At 57.6% G+C, this 16,661-nt stretch overlaps 1 protein-coding gene across 1 annotated transcript in view; it reads left to right on the top strand.

The window, feature by feature from the left end:
- Positions 1 to 8,774, top strand: part of PIP5K1B (phosphatidylinositol-4-phosphate 5-kinase type 1 beta) — a 47,204-nt gene extending 38,430 nt beyond the window's left edge. Inside the window, exons 13-15 of the mRNA XM_075558854.1 lie at positions 2,169 to 2,313; positions 7,727 to 7,844; positions 8,751 to 8,774. Coding sequence (XP_075414969.1) covers positions 2,169 to 2,313; positions 7,727 to 7,844; positions 8,751 to 8,774 — 287 coding nt within the window. The remainder of the gene's footprint in view (positions 1 to 2,168; positions 2,314 to 7,726; positions 7,845 to 8,750) is intronic.
- The last annotated feature ends 7,887 nt before the right edge of the window (positions 8,775 to 16,661 follow it).

Here is a 16,661-nt window from a genome sequence, read left to right as displayed (position 1 = left end):
GTACTTCTTCCAAGACTGAGTTCTTTGTGTTCTGGCAAGCCTCGAAATCTTCACCCAAGCACGTAGCCCTCTCTCTCCCAAGACACAGCTGTTGGGGATGGACCACCGACCTCAGAGTCGGCAGTCCAACAGTGGCCCAGCAGCACCTACAAATCTCTGAGCACGTGGCCCCTAATGCATGAATTAGACTGGCCCCCATTGAGCACTGGGCTGCTCTGGTGGCTGAAGAACAGCCACTGATGCCAGCTCCCACTGCACGTCAAGATGAACTGATTATCACCATTCTCCCTGGGGCCGAGACTTACTGCTAGGTGGACCTACCTGCGGGGCTTTATCTTTCAAGTCACTGGCCCTTAAAGCATCTGGGTTTTTGCATCCAAACTTGGAAACCAGAGACGCGTGTGTGCATGTCATCATCAGGAGAAGAGGGGGACCCTGGTTCTCTCCCTGGCCAGCCATCCTTTCCATCTGAGCCCCGGGATTCCCCGGGAGCGATCTCATCATCTTCTGAATGGTCAGTCATGCTGTGTCCCGCCACCACCATCCCGTCATCCAATTCACAGCGGCCCCCTGAGGCTTGCTGAAGACCACCCACCCACGGCTGCAGCAGCACCCCACAGGGAGCCGCCAGAGCATGCCGGATTCAGGAGAGGACGTGGAACAAGGGGCATCATTGCTGGTGTAGACGGAGCCTGGCTCAAAGCAGAGAACACCAGAAAGATGCTTGCCTGTGTTTCATTGACTAAGCAAAGGACCACAGGAAACGGGGTAACTTTGATAAGCATGGGGATGCCAGAACACTTCGTTGTGCTCATGAGGAACTCGTAGGTGGGTCACGAGGCAGTTGTGTGAACAGAACAAGGGGATCCTGTGTGGTTCAGAGTCAGGGGTTGTGTCCTCTCCCCTCACTCTTCCACCCGTGTGCCGAGCAGATCATCAGAGAGGCCGGGTTCTGTGAAGAAGAGTGCGGCAGCAGGACTGGAGGAAGGCTTCTTAGCCTGCGGTATGCAGAGGACGCAGCCTGGCTTGCTGGGAGTGAGGAGGACTTGAAGCACTTGCTGATGAAGATCAAGGACCGGAGCCTAGTGTGGACCACAGCTCAGTGTCAGCAAGACCAAAGTCCTCACCTCTGGACCAACAGGCGACATCGTGGTGGATGGAGAAGTTGTCGAGGATTGTGTCTTGCTTGGATCCGCAATCACTGCACGTGGAAGCAGCGTCAAGAGGTCCAACAATGCACATGTGCCACTGGGTGAATCTGGTGCACAAGACCTCTTTAAGGCGTCGGAGAGCAAGGACTGAGGTGCCCCTGACCCGAGCCGTGTTTTCCTTTTATCATGTGCATGTGAAAGGCGGACAGTGAATAAGGAAACCGTAGAATCATTGATGCATTTGGATTCTGATGCTGGAAAGGAGCACTGAGAGGAGCTCACACTGCTGAAAGGGTCGACAGAAAGATGTGCCTTAGAAGACCTGTCAGAGCACTTGTTAGCGGCAGGGATGGCGAGACTCCGCCTTACGTACTTTGAACATGTCAGGAGAGGCCAGTCCCTGGAGAAGGGCATGCCCTCTGCTTGGTGAAGTAGAGGGCCTCAAGGAGATGGACGGCACCGGGGCTCCAATAACGAGCCCGAGCTTGGGGACGGTTGTAAGGATGGAGCCCAACTGGGCAGTCTTGATCTGTTGTCCATGAGGTTGCTGTGGGTTGGGGTCCGCTAGAGAGCACCTCACAACCACAACCAGGGCCTCAGAGGCTCTGAATCTTTATAGGAGTAGACTGCTTCCTCTTCCTCCCGCAGAGCAGCCGGTGGATTTGAACCCTGACCATGCAGTTCGTGGTCTTACCACTTACCTGACAGCCCCACAGAGGAACCGCTTACCTGACAGCCCCACGGAGGACCTTCTAATCTCTCTGCTAGATTAGTTTGGGGCTTTGTTTTTTAGAGAGCCCTGGCAAGGTCCCGTCCATAAGGCACTGTGTGACTCAGTGTACACGGTCCTTGGTGTACAAACTTTCTTCCATTCCAACTTGGGCGGCTCAGAAGTGTAACTAGCATGCTGTTCACTCTGCGGCCCAGGCCGCACACACTGGGGGCCTGGGCTGTGATCGAGGGCTGAGTGATGCTCAGGCAGAGACTGACGGGCATGTGTTGCTCCCCTCCGACCAGCCCTAGGCTCCCGGCGCCGCCCCGACCTGGTCCCCAGCACCCCGTCGCTGTTCGAAGCTGCCTCCTTGGCGACGACAATCTCATCCTCCTCCTTGTACGTCAATGAGCATTTTCCACAGGAAAGGACAGCGCTGTCCACCAGCAGGTAACTCCCTCAGCCACCAGGGCGTCCCTGTCACCTGTCCGCAGAGCACCCTCGGCTGTGGCAGGAGGTGCGTGGGAGACGGCTTGGCAGTTACATTTCACATAGAAGCCCCATCCCAGTGGGTGAGGAGGGGAAGGCAGCGACCGTCAGGGGAGGTCAGCCGGAGATGACTGGGAGGTGCCAGACAGGCATCAGAAGACCCCACCCACCGCCAGTGGGGGGCGTGGAATTAGGGGGGGGGGAACAACTTTAAAGGTGGGCAATTCTACCCTTGGCTCAGAGGAAGAAGACTTTTTTGTTGCCATTTTTACTTTCCTATAAACGGAGTAAGAAGCCCCAGGGACATAAAGGTCAAGCATGGAGCTGCTATCTGCAAGGTCAGCAGTTCGAAGCCACCAGCCATTCCTTGGGAGAAAGACGAAGCTGTCTGATCCTCCAACCTTGGACACCTCAGGAAGCAAGTCCGCCTCAGTCCTGCTAGGTCCCGGGAGTGGGAACGCTACAGAAACATCACCCTGATTGACCCACTGCTCGGGGTGGTTTCCGACTCGGAAGGGGGCAAGTCAGAGCAGGGAAGTCTTGGTAAATTAAGTTTCCTGGGTGTCATGTTTCCAGGGAGGCCTAATGACCACAAACAGTCTGAGTCTAGAGGGCTGGGGCCACATGGGGTACAGGGTGCTCCCCAGCCCAGGCTCCCAGAAGAGCCCTCTAGACCCTGAGCCTGTGACCCCTCCGTTGTCTTTGGTGTGTGGCCCTCCCTGGGGAGAGGGGCTGGACCTTAGAAGAGAGCCCAGAAATGGGGGCAGGACGCACTCGGCCAGAGAAATGAGGCGTCGATTCCAAGTCAGCGTTGTGCCCCGCAAGCCAACAAACAGCGAGGAAAGAAAACAAGGTGGCGGCTAGGAAATGAACATCAGCTTCGACGTCTGTTCCCCAGCCCTCCTCTGCCTGGACCGGCCGTCATCACCAGCCAGGAGTTCACTGTCGGTCTCACATGGCACAAGAGGCCAGTGCGCTTGGCTTCCTGATCCAAGAGCTGGGGGTGTGAGGTCAGCCGGAGGAAAGGCATGGCGATGGACACGGAGAGGCCGCCGTGAATCAGGCTGGACTAACCAGAGAATGTTCTGGTTTCTTTGGATGCATTTGTTTGGGCTGGGTGGTATCTCTTCAGTCGTCTCCATCTCCATAGTCCTTATCAAGGGGCATGGCATCCATTTCATTCATCATGTTCTGTGTGCAGCAGAACAGAACGCCGCCCGGGCCCCCACCAGCCTCACAATTGTTAGGTCTGAGCCCACTGTCATGGCCACTGCGTCCGTCCATCTGGTCGGGGGTCCCCCTCTGTTTTGTTTCCCCTCTAGTCCAGCAAGCATGGCGATGTCCTTCTCCAGGGCCTGGCCCCTCCTGAGAACACGTCCCAACTGCGTGAGACCAAGTCTGGGCATCCTCAGATTATAGCAAATGCATCCTATCACTGTGGGCTCAGACTCAGTCCTGCAAAGTGCCAGCGTCTGGAGGCCGGGTAATAGCTCCCGTCCCACGTGAAGCGTTTCCTGTGGAAGGAAGAGCCACCGTTCATTTCCATAACATAGCGTGCAACCTTTCCTAATTGGCCTTTAAGGAACCCTGGTGGCATTGTGGTGACACGCTGGGCTGCTAACCGCAAGGTCGGCAGTTCAGAACCACCAGGCACTCTGTAGGAGAGAGATGAGGCTTTCTACTCCCGTAAGAGTCACCTTTGGGGAAACCACAGGGGCCGTTCTTCCCTGTCCCAGAGGGTTGCTGTGCCTTGAATGGCGCCATCAGCCTTCCCTTCAGAGTATGCTAAAATGTAACATTGTTTCCTAGCTGCCCGTGAACAAAAGCTGGCTTTGCTGGGTTAGCAGAGGGAAGTGGTCAGAAGCCAGTTTTGTAACTTAACCCTTGGCTGATCACGTGCCTACAGCCTGTGAAGAGGTTAGAGACCCAGAAGGAGCCAGCAGTGGGAGCAAGGGGACTTTTAGGGGGTGCGGTTAAGGAGTGGGGAGGCTGTGCCAGCCCAGGGAAAGCCCCCCCCCCACCCATACCCCGGGGAGGGGGTCTCTGGGGAACTTGGTACAGGTGGGTGGAAAGGATTGGTCCTCAGTTTCCAGCGCCTGCCTGCACAGGTTTATTCCACACTAAGCCTGTTTAAACCTGCCTTTGTCCTCAACGGGTGGCCTCAGGCAAGGGCTCTCTGGGTCATCGGCCAGTCTTAGTCTCCTCAGGGTGCCTTCCACAAAGGAGCCCGCTCCCAGCGGTGACTTCTGGGGGCCTGAGGGGGACCAGTTCAGTCCAAGGCGGAGAGGTGAGGTCAGAGGCTGTGTGTGGGGCGGAGGGGGGGGGCGCTGTGTTACGGGATTCTAAAGGGGAGCTAGCCTTGCATTGCAGCCTCGGCATGCTGCAACCTCTCAGCGGGCATCGCATCAGCTCCTAGAGCTGGGCCTTCACTACGTGCCTGTAGGGTGGCATGGGCACCTTCCCTCAGTAGCCTCCATTCTTGGGCACAAGTTAGCTCCTGAAATGGTTGAGCGTCAGTGACTATGTCTTCCTTCCATCCTCTCCTGATGCTCCCTGCATCGCTGGGGGAAGCGGGCCCCAAGTGGTCTTACCTTTAGATGGGAGAGCTTGAGGTCAAACAGAGATAGGGGTCGGGAGGGCTGCTTCTGCTTTGCTTCACACTCTGTGCGTGTAGGGCCGTGAACTAAGCGAGAAAGCCCTTCTCGGATATCCTTGCCTCTTCCTCTCTTGGGAAGGAGATAAACAGAACCATTTAGAAATTAAAATCAGAAGGGAGTTGTTGGGACGGCAAAGGGTCCTGGTTCCATGAGGCATCCATCCAGTTGGTCTGCCTCACAGGGTCCCCGGCACTTCCTCCCTGTCCCCTAGCTCGATGGGTGTTGCAAGCAGCCACCCAGACTCTCTGGAGCGCTGGGCACTTGCTGAACCCCCTCAGTGATTGCCCTCAGATAACATTTAACCCTTAAGCCAAAAATATCCGCCAAAGTCGCCTTAAAGCCAAACAGCCACATGGCTTAACTAGAAAGACAGGGACAGTTACCGTCTGGGAAACCCGCAGGGGCAGTTGTGCCCTGTCCCATGGGGTCCCTGAGGTCCATGCCCACTGGATGGTCATGAGCTGTGGGTTTGAGTGAAAGGGGAGCATGCTGGTCTTTTAAGTGACCACAACCACTGGGAGGAGTAGGTGGGACCCTGGTCGGAGGGCAGAGGGTTTGGGTGAAGGAGGGCGGGGCAACTCAGGAAACACAGGAGAGGGGGAGCGGGTCACAGCCCTGGGGACTTGTACCCTGAGGGGCTGCTGACCTGGCCTGTGCTTGCCCGGGCTCTTCTCAACAATGCAATGGAACCAGAAAGGGGCTTGTCCATTTGGGCTTCATCTGACCATTTCCCGACAGCACCTAGCGAGCCCCCGCTGGGCAGAGGGCCCGGAAAAGCACTGCTCCTTCGTGGTGCGGTTTGCTGCGTTTGCGTACCACCACCCCCAGTCATATCTTCAGAAAACAAAATAAAACAAAAAACAAGACCTTGCCCTCAGGTGGCTGCTTACCCAGGCGAACTAAGGGCTTTCTCTCTTAGTTCATGGCCCTACATGCAGAGCAGACTGCCCTGGGGGTTCAGAGCTGCTGGCCCTCAGAAGGGGGCGCCTGGGCTCTCTCCCTCCTCCTCCAGGTAAGCAGCTACACCATCAGCCGCTGGGCCACCAGGGCTCCTGTGTTCTAGAAACAACTGGCCATTGCTGGAGGCCATTTCAATGCAGAACAGCTCCTGAGGACAGGGTACAGCGTCCCAGGGGTCTCCCAGACTGGCATCCTGCCAGCCGTCTCCCCCCACCCGTGCATTCTCACTGCTGGGTCACCAGACTCCCAGGGAAGCTGGACACGAGTGTCACCAGCCTCTCCCTCGGACGTTCTTTTTCAAATAACCGTTTGATTGACATACACGGAGCCCCAGTGACATGACGTGAGCTACACGGAGTCCCGGTGATGTGCTGTGAGTGATACGGAGCCCTGGTGACGTGCTGTGAGTGAGGCTGCTGGCCTCAGGGTGTCCAGCTTTCTCCATCAGAGAACGCGAGGCTTTCTACTCCCCCAGAAGTGCAGTCCTGGAAGCTTCTACAGGGGCCGGTCCACCCTGTCCTGCAGGTCGCTGTCAGTCGGAATGGACTCAGTGGCCATACGTTTGGGTCTGGGTTTTTGGTGCTCACGTCTAACTCACCTACTGCCCAATTCCGGGCATAAACACCTCGGGAAGACTGTGCCGTCGGCACCACAATCCGCCTCAGAACAAGCGCTTCTTACCTGTCCTTGCTGTTACCTCCCGCCTGCCCTGCCGTGCCCCTAAAGACACTGCCCATCCAGTTTCTGTCCCTATAGATTTACCTTTTCTCGACTTCATATACAGAAAAACACCACTACCACTACCATCCAAAAAAAAATTAACAAAATGCGATTAAAAAAAAACTTCCATCGGAGAGCAAGAAAAAAATAAAAAACTAGAACAAGTTAAAAATGGATCACAAAGGATTGCCACTGATAAGTTATTAACTTTTATCCTGACTGTACCTGCATCAGTCCACATTCCGGCGCCCTCTCTCTGACCGAGAGCAAGGCCAGTCACATCCCTGGTCAGTGGCTTCTGCCACGTGGGAGCCCTGCACATGGATTTGGGGCTTCTGATGACGGTGCTCAGAATTCAAGCTCTGATACCATTCCCTCTTCCAGTCTCGGGTTTTACTATTTTCAATCCTCGGATCACACGGGCTGTGTGCTGCTTCATGTGGACTTGGCCGAAGTCTGGCTGCGATGGATGCTTGTCTTCAGAGAACAAAGGCCTTAAGACCCCAGACACTGTTCTTTCTGATGGCTGGGCGTCATCTAGTCCCCTCAGCACACTTCCCGAAAGCACCCCTATCGTCAGTGATCTCCACCTGGCCCTCGCTCGATCGCACTGATATACGCTGAAGTCTGAGGCCCTCAGATGTAGCAACCTTGTGTGCCGAAACAAACAGGAAGCCCCTCTATCCCGGCGTCTGTAAGCTGGCTGCACGTGCACACGCAGAAAGGACACCCAGACATGTGCAGCCGGCCTGCTGGTCCACAGCCCTGCTCACAGGCAAGGCACCCACACACCCCATCTCAGCAGATGAACGAAAACCCCACGATGGGCTTCAGTGGATTCTGACTCGAGGCGATGAAAATCAGTGTCTTTGATTCAGGTGCCACATCCGCAGGGGGACCGTATCCTCCGAATGCACCCCAAAATGTTAGTGTCTACCCCAAGCCACCCTGCCTCAGCCTCTTTGGCCATAATCGTGAGAGTCTCAGTGGGGTTGGCCCCGTGACGGCGTCTCATGGCAACTGCTCTATTTCCCCAGCAAAGGGTTACCTTCCAGCTCGACGTTCACCTTGGAAGAGGGCACCATCTACCTGACCCCCGAGCCAGACGCTCCGGATGCTCAGGACGACAACACCTCAGTGTTCGACGTCTATTTGGTAAGTCTCTGGCCACGTCCTCTCCTAGTGGGCCGCACGTGGACAGGCCACAGCGGGGTCCAACCGCATCTGAGCAGGCCGGCAGCCTGCTACATCTGCATGAGCCCACATCCTGGTGTCCTCTCCCTGATCGAGAGCAAGGCCATTCACATCCCTGGTCAGTGGTCAGCAGCTTCGTCCACATGGGGACCCTGCAAATGGATCTGGGGCTTTCACAGACAAGCAGCCTCTCCCGATAGCTCGCTGCATCAGAGGACAGCTAGGCAGGGGCTCTGCAGATGTCCCAAAGGGCTCACGTCCTCTAGGCCCAAAGGAGGACTCCTGAGGGCTATTCTCAATGGGGGCACAGTGTTTGCTTTAGGGTTCCAGGACCCGTCCCCCCAAGTGTCCCTCCTTGTCCCAGAGCCCCTCGATTCGCACGGATCAGGTAAAAAGCCCTTGCTTGCCTACGAAGTGTGCCCTCCTCCCCCGCCAGACCCTGCCTGCCACAAGGCCTCCCCAGGGTCCGTCCACCCTCGGAGCCTGCTCCTGCCTCTGTGCCTTTGCACCCGCTGTTCCTCCTGGATGCTCTTCCCCCTGCTTTCTCCACCCTTCCCTCCCCTCCCCAGGTCTCTGCCAGGCACGGCCCCCCAGGTAGTTCTTCCATGGCAGCAGCCCCTCCCCACCTCCAGGGTAAGCGGGCGTTGGTGGGATTTTGCCGCTCCTCCCCACACGTAACCAATGCAACACGTCATCAGGCGCTTCAAGCAAACCTAGTCCCTTCCACACCCAAGCAGAGGGGGCAGGAAAGGGGACCCGGGAGAGGCCTGGTCTCACCTGGAAGCTGGAAAGGGGACAAGTGAGCTAAAGGTGGTTGAAGGGCATGGGGTGCCAGCCCCTTGCCGGCCACTCTTCCTTCCCTGGCAGAAGCGCCATCTCCCTGCCACCTAGCGAGCTTCTCAGGGTGGCCCTTGTCCTTGACAAGGGCGCTGCCATCTTGGTTTCCTGAATGGCTCACCCACACCCTGCCCTCGGGCGGGCTTCTGGCTCCCAGACATCAAATAACCAAACAGTTCAGAGACGGTTGGTGCTGGCCTCCAAGACCACCCGCGGGGAGGGGTGCTGGCACTGGGTGTATCACGAATCCAATGGGATGAAGGTTAGGGTGACAGTCGGCTGACCAGTGTGGCCATGTGGCCTGGAAGCTTGGGAGGAGATGGGGGAAAGGAGACAGGGGCATTGAGTCACAGAGCGGGAAGGGGACAGTGGGCGGCGTGTTTCTCAGCAAGCTTGGAGAAAAACGGCCTCATCTGACCCCACTTTGCAGCTGACCGCAACACGCTGGGAAACATCTGTGCATGTTTGCTGCCCCAGGCAGCGTCCTAAGTGCATGGCCTAAGGACTGAAGGCACCCTGGTGGCAGAGTGGTTACACGTTGTGCTGCTAGCCACAAGATCTGCTGTTTGAGACCACCTGCTGCTCCGTGAGAGAAAGAGGAGGCTTTCTACTCCCAGTCACAGCCTGGGACACCCACAGAGGCAGCTCTACCTGCCCGGGGGGCTGCATGGGCCCGCCGGCAGTGAGTTTGGTTCAGTTAATGTGCAGTTCTGATGGCTGTGAATCAGAATCCCCTCGAATGCTGCAGGGGGTCTGGTTCTGGCAGCTGGAACTCTAAACTGCAAGCAAACCTGGGTGGCAGAGTGGGTTCCCAGTGGGTTGAACTGCAAACCACCAGGTCAGCCGTTCAAACCTACCGGCCGCTCTCAAGGAGAAAGAGGCTTTCTGCTCCCTTAGAGACGCATGGGGCCCTGGTTGTGTAGCAGGAGCCCTGGCGATGTTGTGGACAGACATTGGTCTGCAGGTCGAAACCACCAGCTGCTCCTCGGGAGAAAGATGAGGCTTTCTGCTCCCTTAGAGACTTGTGGGGCCCTGGCCATGTGGTGGTTACCCCGGGCTGCTGACTGCAGGTCCTAAATAAACTTGGGCTTCGCAGGCTCACACCTGGAAAGCCCCGCCCTGTGACTCAGTGCCCTGGGCTGTGCGCTCCGGCCAGGTGTTCCATTCGGTGCACGCAGTGGGATGTCACTGTGGCAGGACGCCATGGGTGTTATGCGGGCGTTAATGCAATCAGTATATGTGCTGGGTGACGGGTGCACCACACGTGCTGAAAGGTGTGGGTGGGGTGGGGTGGGGCTGTCCTATGACCTGTGATGGACAACTGTGGAGTGTATGTACCAAGGCTGTCCATCCTGTCACATCCAGGGACATCCTCAGCCACCATCCTCTCGGGCAGTGTTTCTGCACATCTGCCTCCTCTCCTCGGTGCAGGGCCCAGGCAGCTGTGCCCCGGAGCCCCGCCTGTTCTGGGCACAAGGTGACTGAGGAAGACTGGCCTTTCACAGGGATGTGGGTCTTCCAGGCCACAAACCTACAGTAGAGAACCCGGAAGTGTGGTGGCATCTGTTTCAGGGACCCCAGGTTCTGATCAGACACTGGGCATGTGAACAGGCCTGCCGTCCCCAGAACCCGAGGCCTGGACACGAAAGGACATGCGTGGCCTCCTCTGGTGTGGGCATAGGTGGTGCACGGGGGGCTGTGATGAGCTCCCCACCCACTTCCTGGGGAAGCTGAGTCAGCCATCACCTGTTGGCCTCACCACACACAACCAGTGAGAAACAGAATCCAGGGCCTTTGGGGACCTGGCTGTTTCTCAGAGCACCCCATCAGTGAGCCCCTCCGCTCAGTGCATCTGCCTAGCCCCGTCCTGGCTCAGCCTGCTCACTTGCTCCCTCACTGGTTTCCGAGACACCTGTGGGCTCTCCCGAGGAGCTGCTGGTGGCTTTGAGCCATTGAGGTCTCAGCCCACCGCTGGACCACTGCACCACCAGTGCTCCATGCTCCCTGAGCCCAGGTGAGCCCTTCCAGCTAGGGAGCGCTCAGGTGTGTTTCCCCGCCACTTACCGCCACCTACTGGTGGAAGGTGCCACTGCTGGCACCGCAGAACAGCCCTCCCTGACATTTAGTCCACGCCGACACCGGCACTTAGCGACCCTATAGGACAGGATAGAACCGCCTCTGTGGGTTTCCAAGGCTGACCCTTGACCCCATGGAGCATGGCTCCACTCTGCCCACCAGGAGTCAGAATGGGCTGGGGGCTACTGGTCAGGGGCTGCAGCTTCTCAGGCATCTAATCTTCCCCCCACCCCCACCCCAAGCCCCTGCAGCTTCTTTAAACCCGGGGCCCACTTGTGGGGCCGGAGTTCAAGGTGGCTGCCAGACCCGACCCTCACGCCCTCTCTCTCTCCCTCTTCTTCCCCAGTAAGCCAGCCTGGCCGACCCACACACAGATGACGACCGGGGGGCACGCTGCGGGAGAGCCATGTCTCCACTCCAGAACCCCACAGGGACCACCCCACTCCCCAGTGTCCTGACCTCCGGAGGGATGGACAGAAGGATGGACAGAGGACCCAGGGACTGGTCAGCAGGCAGGATGTGTCACCACCCTGCCCCCTCCCCGGCTGCTGCTCGCAGAACGGTGACAACTGCATGGACTCTGGGCCGCGTCCTCGGCCATCACCAACACCCCGCCTTCCCACTCGGGAGGCCTCTGACATCGCCCATTCTGCATGCGGCCGGGGTTCCCACATACACCACGTGTAATCTGCTTATAGACGGAGAGATAGATCTATATATATATATATATTTTTTTTTTTTTTTTTTGCAAAAACCCACTCGTGCAAACTGGCGAATAAAGGCCAGCCTGTGCTCGTGGCTCTCTTCCTGTCGTGGACGTCACTGTCGGCCCAGTTCCGCTCCCAGCCTCAAGGCGCCCCCGCTGCCACTGCACTTCCTTCCCCGCTAGTGAGGCGAGGAAAGCCGGGCGTCTATCAAAGGCCTTACATCATGTACAGATATTGTCTAAGATACCTGTGCTTTCATCTATTGCCTGTGAAATAGAAATGGTATAATTTATTCAGCAAATGCTACTGTAAACTCTAGTTTTATCCAGAGAAATAAAATATTTTGTTCTCAGCTGTGCTCGTCCGTTGGTTCCAGGTGCTCGGTTTCCTCGGCTCGGTTTATTGTAGTTGTGCTTTGTGTTTGTAACAGATTTGGAGAGTGTTCCCTGTGAGGGGTCCCCAGGGGCGGAGATGACAGGTAGAGTCGGTGGTTAGGACGCAGCTTGTCTTTCTGGGACACCATCAGGCAGGCCTGGTTCCGTGCTCCATGTGCCTCTCCAGGTCCCTGGGCCCCACGTGCTCACTTTCCGGAAGCTCTCCCCCTACCCTCCACAAGCTGCAACAGAGATGCGCCTCAGGGCCCCCCACTCCTCAGTCTCAACTCCCCCCCCCAAAGCTCCCCACTCTGCCTCAGTCTCTCCCCTCTGCAGACCTCCCTCATTCTCAGAGCTTGTTCAAAGTGTCCTTTATCTTTTTCTTATCCAGCAACGCTTCTGTGTCCAAGTGCACAGGCCACGTGCATCCATCCTTCCACGCAGGAAGGCCCCTCACACGCCCTCCCTCAGGTTACTGCCAACAGGACATGGGAGCACAAGGGGGACTCTCCAGCCCAGATCCAACCCAGCCCGCCCTTGTGGATCAAGGGCGCAATGTCACCTCTGTCACGTCCGCCGGCCACCGGCCCAGCTGCCCTCTTTAGGGTCCGGATCCTCCTCTGCACAAGGCCTCTTTGGAACCTCGAGCCCCTCTCTCCCCTAAGGGACCCCGCCTCCCACACAGCCAGCGGAAAATCCCATCTCTGCAGGCACTTGGCTGTAGGGAGGGCTGGGAAGCCAGTCTCCTCCTCTTCCAGGCAGGGCAGCCTCAGAGAGGTCCCGACCTCCTGGTGGGGCTGCAAGCCTCTGAAGGAAAGCTTGAGCTTCCAGCTCTTCGGTGGGTCACCCTCCTGGCTCACTGACACCCTGGGATAAAGGTAATCATGTGTCTCGGGGTCAGGGGTCCATGCTGGCCATGGCTTCACACAACAGAGACAAAAGGAAAGGTGAGGGGGGGTGGTCTCAGCAGGGGGTGGCCAGTCCCAGCAAGGGAGGCCCTTTACCTGCAAGAAAGCGCTGCTGTGGCTGCTCTTTGGGTGCAGACGGAGCTGAGGGCGGGAGGCCACGTTGTGTCCATGCAGAACAAGGTCCTGAGCATCAGACACCACTAGCCACCGCCACCACCGAGTGCATGGGGTGTGGAGGGAAGGGCACTCCACGGGGGCAGGTCTGCTGATGAGCCCGCTCTGGAAGGAGACAGTGGAGATGGTTTGCTTTCTAGGTTCTGAAAGTCCACTCTGTCACTACATGCACACGGGAGATTCTTGAAACCAACTGACATAAACAATCTGCACGCGATCCCCACGCAGCAAGGAGGAAGGTACACAAGAAAAGGCCTAAACTCCGAGGTCGGGAGACAGGAGGGGCCATCATTAGGGGGGGGGCTCTCTGGGCGGAGCAGCAGCTGGGAGGGGTGGGAGGTAACTGGGCTCCCTCCTGCCCCATGACCACTGCAGGAGCGGGACTGGGTGGCACAGCTTTCACACAGGCCCCCCGAGGTGGCTGTGGCGCCCCACGGCCAGGTCGTCCAGGTGGGCTGCCTCAGCGCTGGTGCCTCAGGGGTCCTGGAAGAGCATGATCCCTGCCCACCTGCTTCTCCCAGAGCCTGTGCCCGTCCCTGCCAGGCATCTCACCTGGGGGGGGGGTGTTCATGGGGGTCCTGCAGCGGGATCCAGGAGCCGGTTCTGGTGGGTGGAGCCTGTGCAGGCCTGGCCCTGGCTCCGGAGCTACAGGAGGAAAACTTCACCCCATGCCTGCCTGGCCCTGGGCCTCCCCAACCAGGAACCACCCGCTGCCATGAGCCCCCTCCCCGTGCTCTCCCTGGAAGTCTGCCCACACAGCCATCACAGGAAAAGGCTCTGAGGGGCTCTGCACTCTGCCCAGCCCCGCATTGGGGCTCCTGGGTGGCCCTGCCCTGTGGCCCCTCACAAGCCCCCTGCAGGCATGCCCACTACCCCTCACCGGCACACTCTGCCTGCTTGTTCTCATCAAAATGGTCTCTTCTTGGTCCTCCCTGGACCCACCGGCACACTGGGGGGGCACAGAGGAGACACGGTGTCGGAGGCAGCGGCGTGACCCACCTAGAGGGTCAGGGTCCCAGACCTCTGACGTGTGGCTGCAGGACGTGAGACCAGAGACCGCAGCAGAGCATGGGACTCAGCTTCCTGAGAATTTGATGCGGGCTGACGTCGACATTAGGAACCTGAGTTATTTAGTTGGTTTTATCACATGGGACCTCCCTGCAGTGAGGGCAGTGTCCCTGTGGGCCCCCCGCCCCCCAGTCCACAAGACAGCACACAGGCTGAGTGATGCCAGGGGCCTGCTGTGAGTCACGGGGTCAGGGCCTACAAGTGTCTGACTCCTGGCCCCAGTGTGGTCTCTCTACTTCCTGGGGACAGGTGTGGTCCTGCTGAGAGACCCAGGTAGGGCAAGCTGCCTCCGTCCCCATGGCTGGAGACGGCACCGAGCAGAGCAGAGCAACCCAGCCAGGAGATCCTCTCCAGGGCTGAGAGAGCTGAAGGTGTGGTGGGAGCAGATCCAGCTGGAGCATCGCCGAGGGCGGGGAGGCAGGGAGGAGGTGGAGGCCAGGGCAGGACCTGTGCTGGTCCGCAGGGGACCTGGGACATAGCACTGGAGTCTGGTCTTCCTGCTAAAATGGCCCCTGGCCAACACATGGAGGGGACTGGGGACGGGGGACTCTCCCTTTGGGTTAGACCAAGGCTTTCAAGAGGCCAAACCCTGGGAGGAAGTTGGGGTTCTCTAGGGTGCTGCCTGGTCCCAGGGTCCTCTGGTCACTTCAGAAACTGGGTGGAGACGCCTCTTGTCTTGGGTACACGGCATCTGGGATGCCCCCCTTCTCCTGGGGTTGGTGGCAGGGAGTGAGGATGGAAGGACACAGGGAGGCCACAGGGATCCCGCCGAGCCCTCTCAGCCCCTCCATGCAGGTGGGTACACCTGTGCTGCATCGAGTAGCCCAGACCAAGGCTCTGAGCAGGGTGGGAGCTAAACCAGGATTGGCCCACCTGGGCCAGGTGAATTCAATTCAGCCAATGGGGTCGATCAGGGGTCGTCCACCACACCTCCCCGTGGAATCCTTGAAAAGGCAGGAGCTTAAAGTTAGGGGGAGATAGAACTTAGTCTGTGTGATGCTGAGCAGTCTCAGCCAGGCTGCATGGTTGGTAGGAGTGCTCTGGGTGCCTTGTAAACCTGAAACTTCTCTCATAAAACTCACCTGGATCACAAACCAGGCTTCAGTGTGAATTCTTTCTCACGCGGAGCCAAGGACCAAGGTACAACTCTATCTCCCAAGAGATCTAACAGAGTCAGACACATTTCTTGGTAGCATGCTCACCTCCGGGACGGCTGTGATCTCAGCAGCCAGGTCCACGCACAGCAGGGGCAGAGAGGGCAGGAGAGAGGCCATGAGACTTTCATTGCTAACCACGGCTTATATCTACTTCGGGGCGTGGTTACAGGTGGCCACACCCCTCACAGGAAGGGGCTGTACAATAGGCAATGCAAGTCACGGGAGGGGGATATACAATGGGCATAAGAGTAACAGGAAGGGGATGAGCTAGGGGTGTACAGCTAATAGGAAGGGGGGGGACCCTAGGTTCATGATGGCGGCCTAAGCTTGGTCACCCTTGACTGGGCTTGAGCTCCCTGGGGTCTCCTACAAGAAAACAGTCAACTACTATCCTTATCAGAAGGGAGTGGGTCCTTCTTAGGGTGGGACAGACTATACAGTCTGATGGCTCTGGATGGCTGACAGCCCTTAGAGAGACCCCTGACCTACTTCTATTGACCTCCAAGTGTAGGGTCATTCACCACGTGTAGCAAGCAGCTAGGTTTGGCATAGATTTGGGGGAGAAAACTTGGGAGAAATCTTTCTCAGCCCCACCCCAGTAATGCGCATCTCTAGGGTGTGAGCCAGCGTGGTCAGACCCCTGGAGACCTGGCAAACATGGGGCATCCGGAGAGGGGGCGACCAGGAAAGGCAGAGGCCCCGGTGCACCGGGGCTGCAGGACAGTGTGGAACTGCCCCATGAGTTTACAAGACTGTTGCTCTTGGGGATGGTTGAAAGTTCCTTCTCCCCCTCAGCGTGGGCTGGTTGTTTTGACCTGCTGAGCATGGGGTCACCCACCCTATGACCAGCACTGCTGCAGAGGAGGTTGTTCTGCAGAAGATGGGAGCAGAGGCTTGCCTTCCGCATGGGAACACGAGGTGGGGGGTCACCACCACAGAACTGGTGGCCAGTGCAGTGCCTGCAAAAGAACTTCAGGCAACTTCGAGCAGATGCTAAAGAAACAGAACACAGCACTGATAGTGTGGTCCTTATATCATGGATGTCAATGTGAGGATTAAGAGTGTAGGGGTGGAGTCTGGCCTATCAATCAAGACACAGTCACTGAAGTCTCTGTGGGCATGGCCTTTTCCTGAGGATTCTGGGAACTCCAATATTTCCTCCTTGGAGGCAAGAGACTGACACTCTCTCTCTCTCTCCTCTGTCTCTCTCTCTCTCTCTCTCTCTCTCTCTCTCTCTCTCTCTCTCTCTCTCTCTCTCTCCTCACTCTCTGGAAGACACTGCAGCTAAGACAAGACACAGGGAGCTCTGCAAGTGCCCTAAGCTGGAGAAGCCATGTGGAGACCCACGCCAGCGCTGAGATCTTACAACACCACTGGATCCACAAGACTTTCCACCCGCTGGCCTGCGATCTTCCTGCACTTGGCGTCATTGCAGGTGGTTTGTGAGTCTGAAGAGGACTTTATAGCCTGGTGTCAG

Source organism: Tenrec ecaudatus, chromosome 10, assembly GCF_050624435.1.
Source record: "Tenrec ecaudatus isolate mTenEca1 chromosome 10, mTenEca1.hap1, whole genome shotgun sequence".
NCBI classification, from domain to species: Eukaryota; Metazoa; Chordata; class Mammalia; order Afrosoricida; family Tenrecidae; genus Tenrec; species Tenrec ecaudatus.
This window is presented reverse-complemented; position numbering and strand designations above follow the sequence as displayed.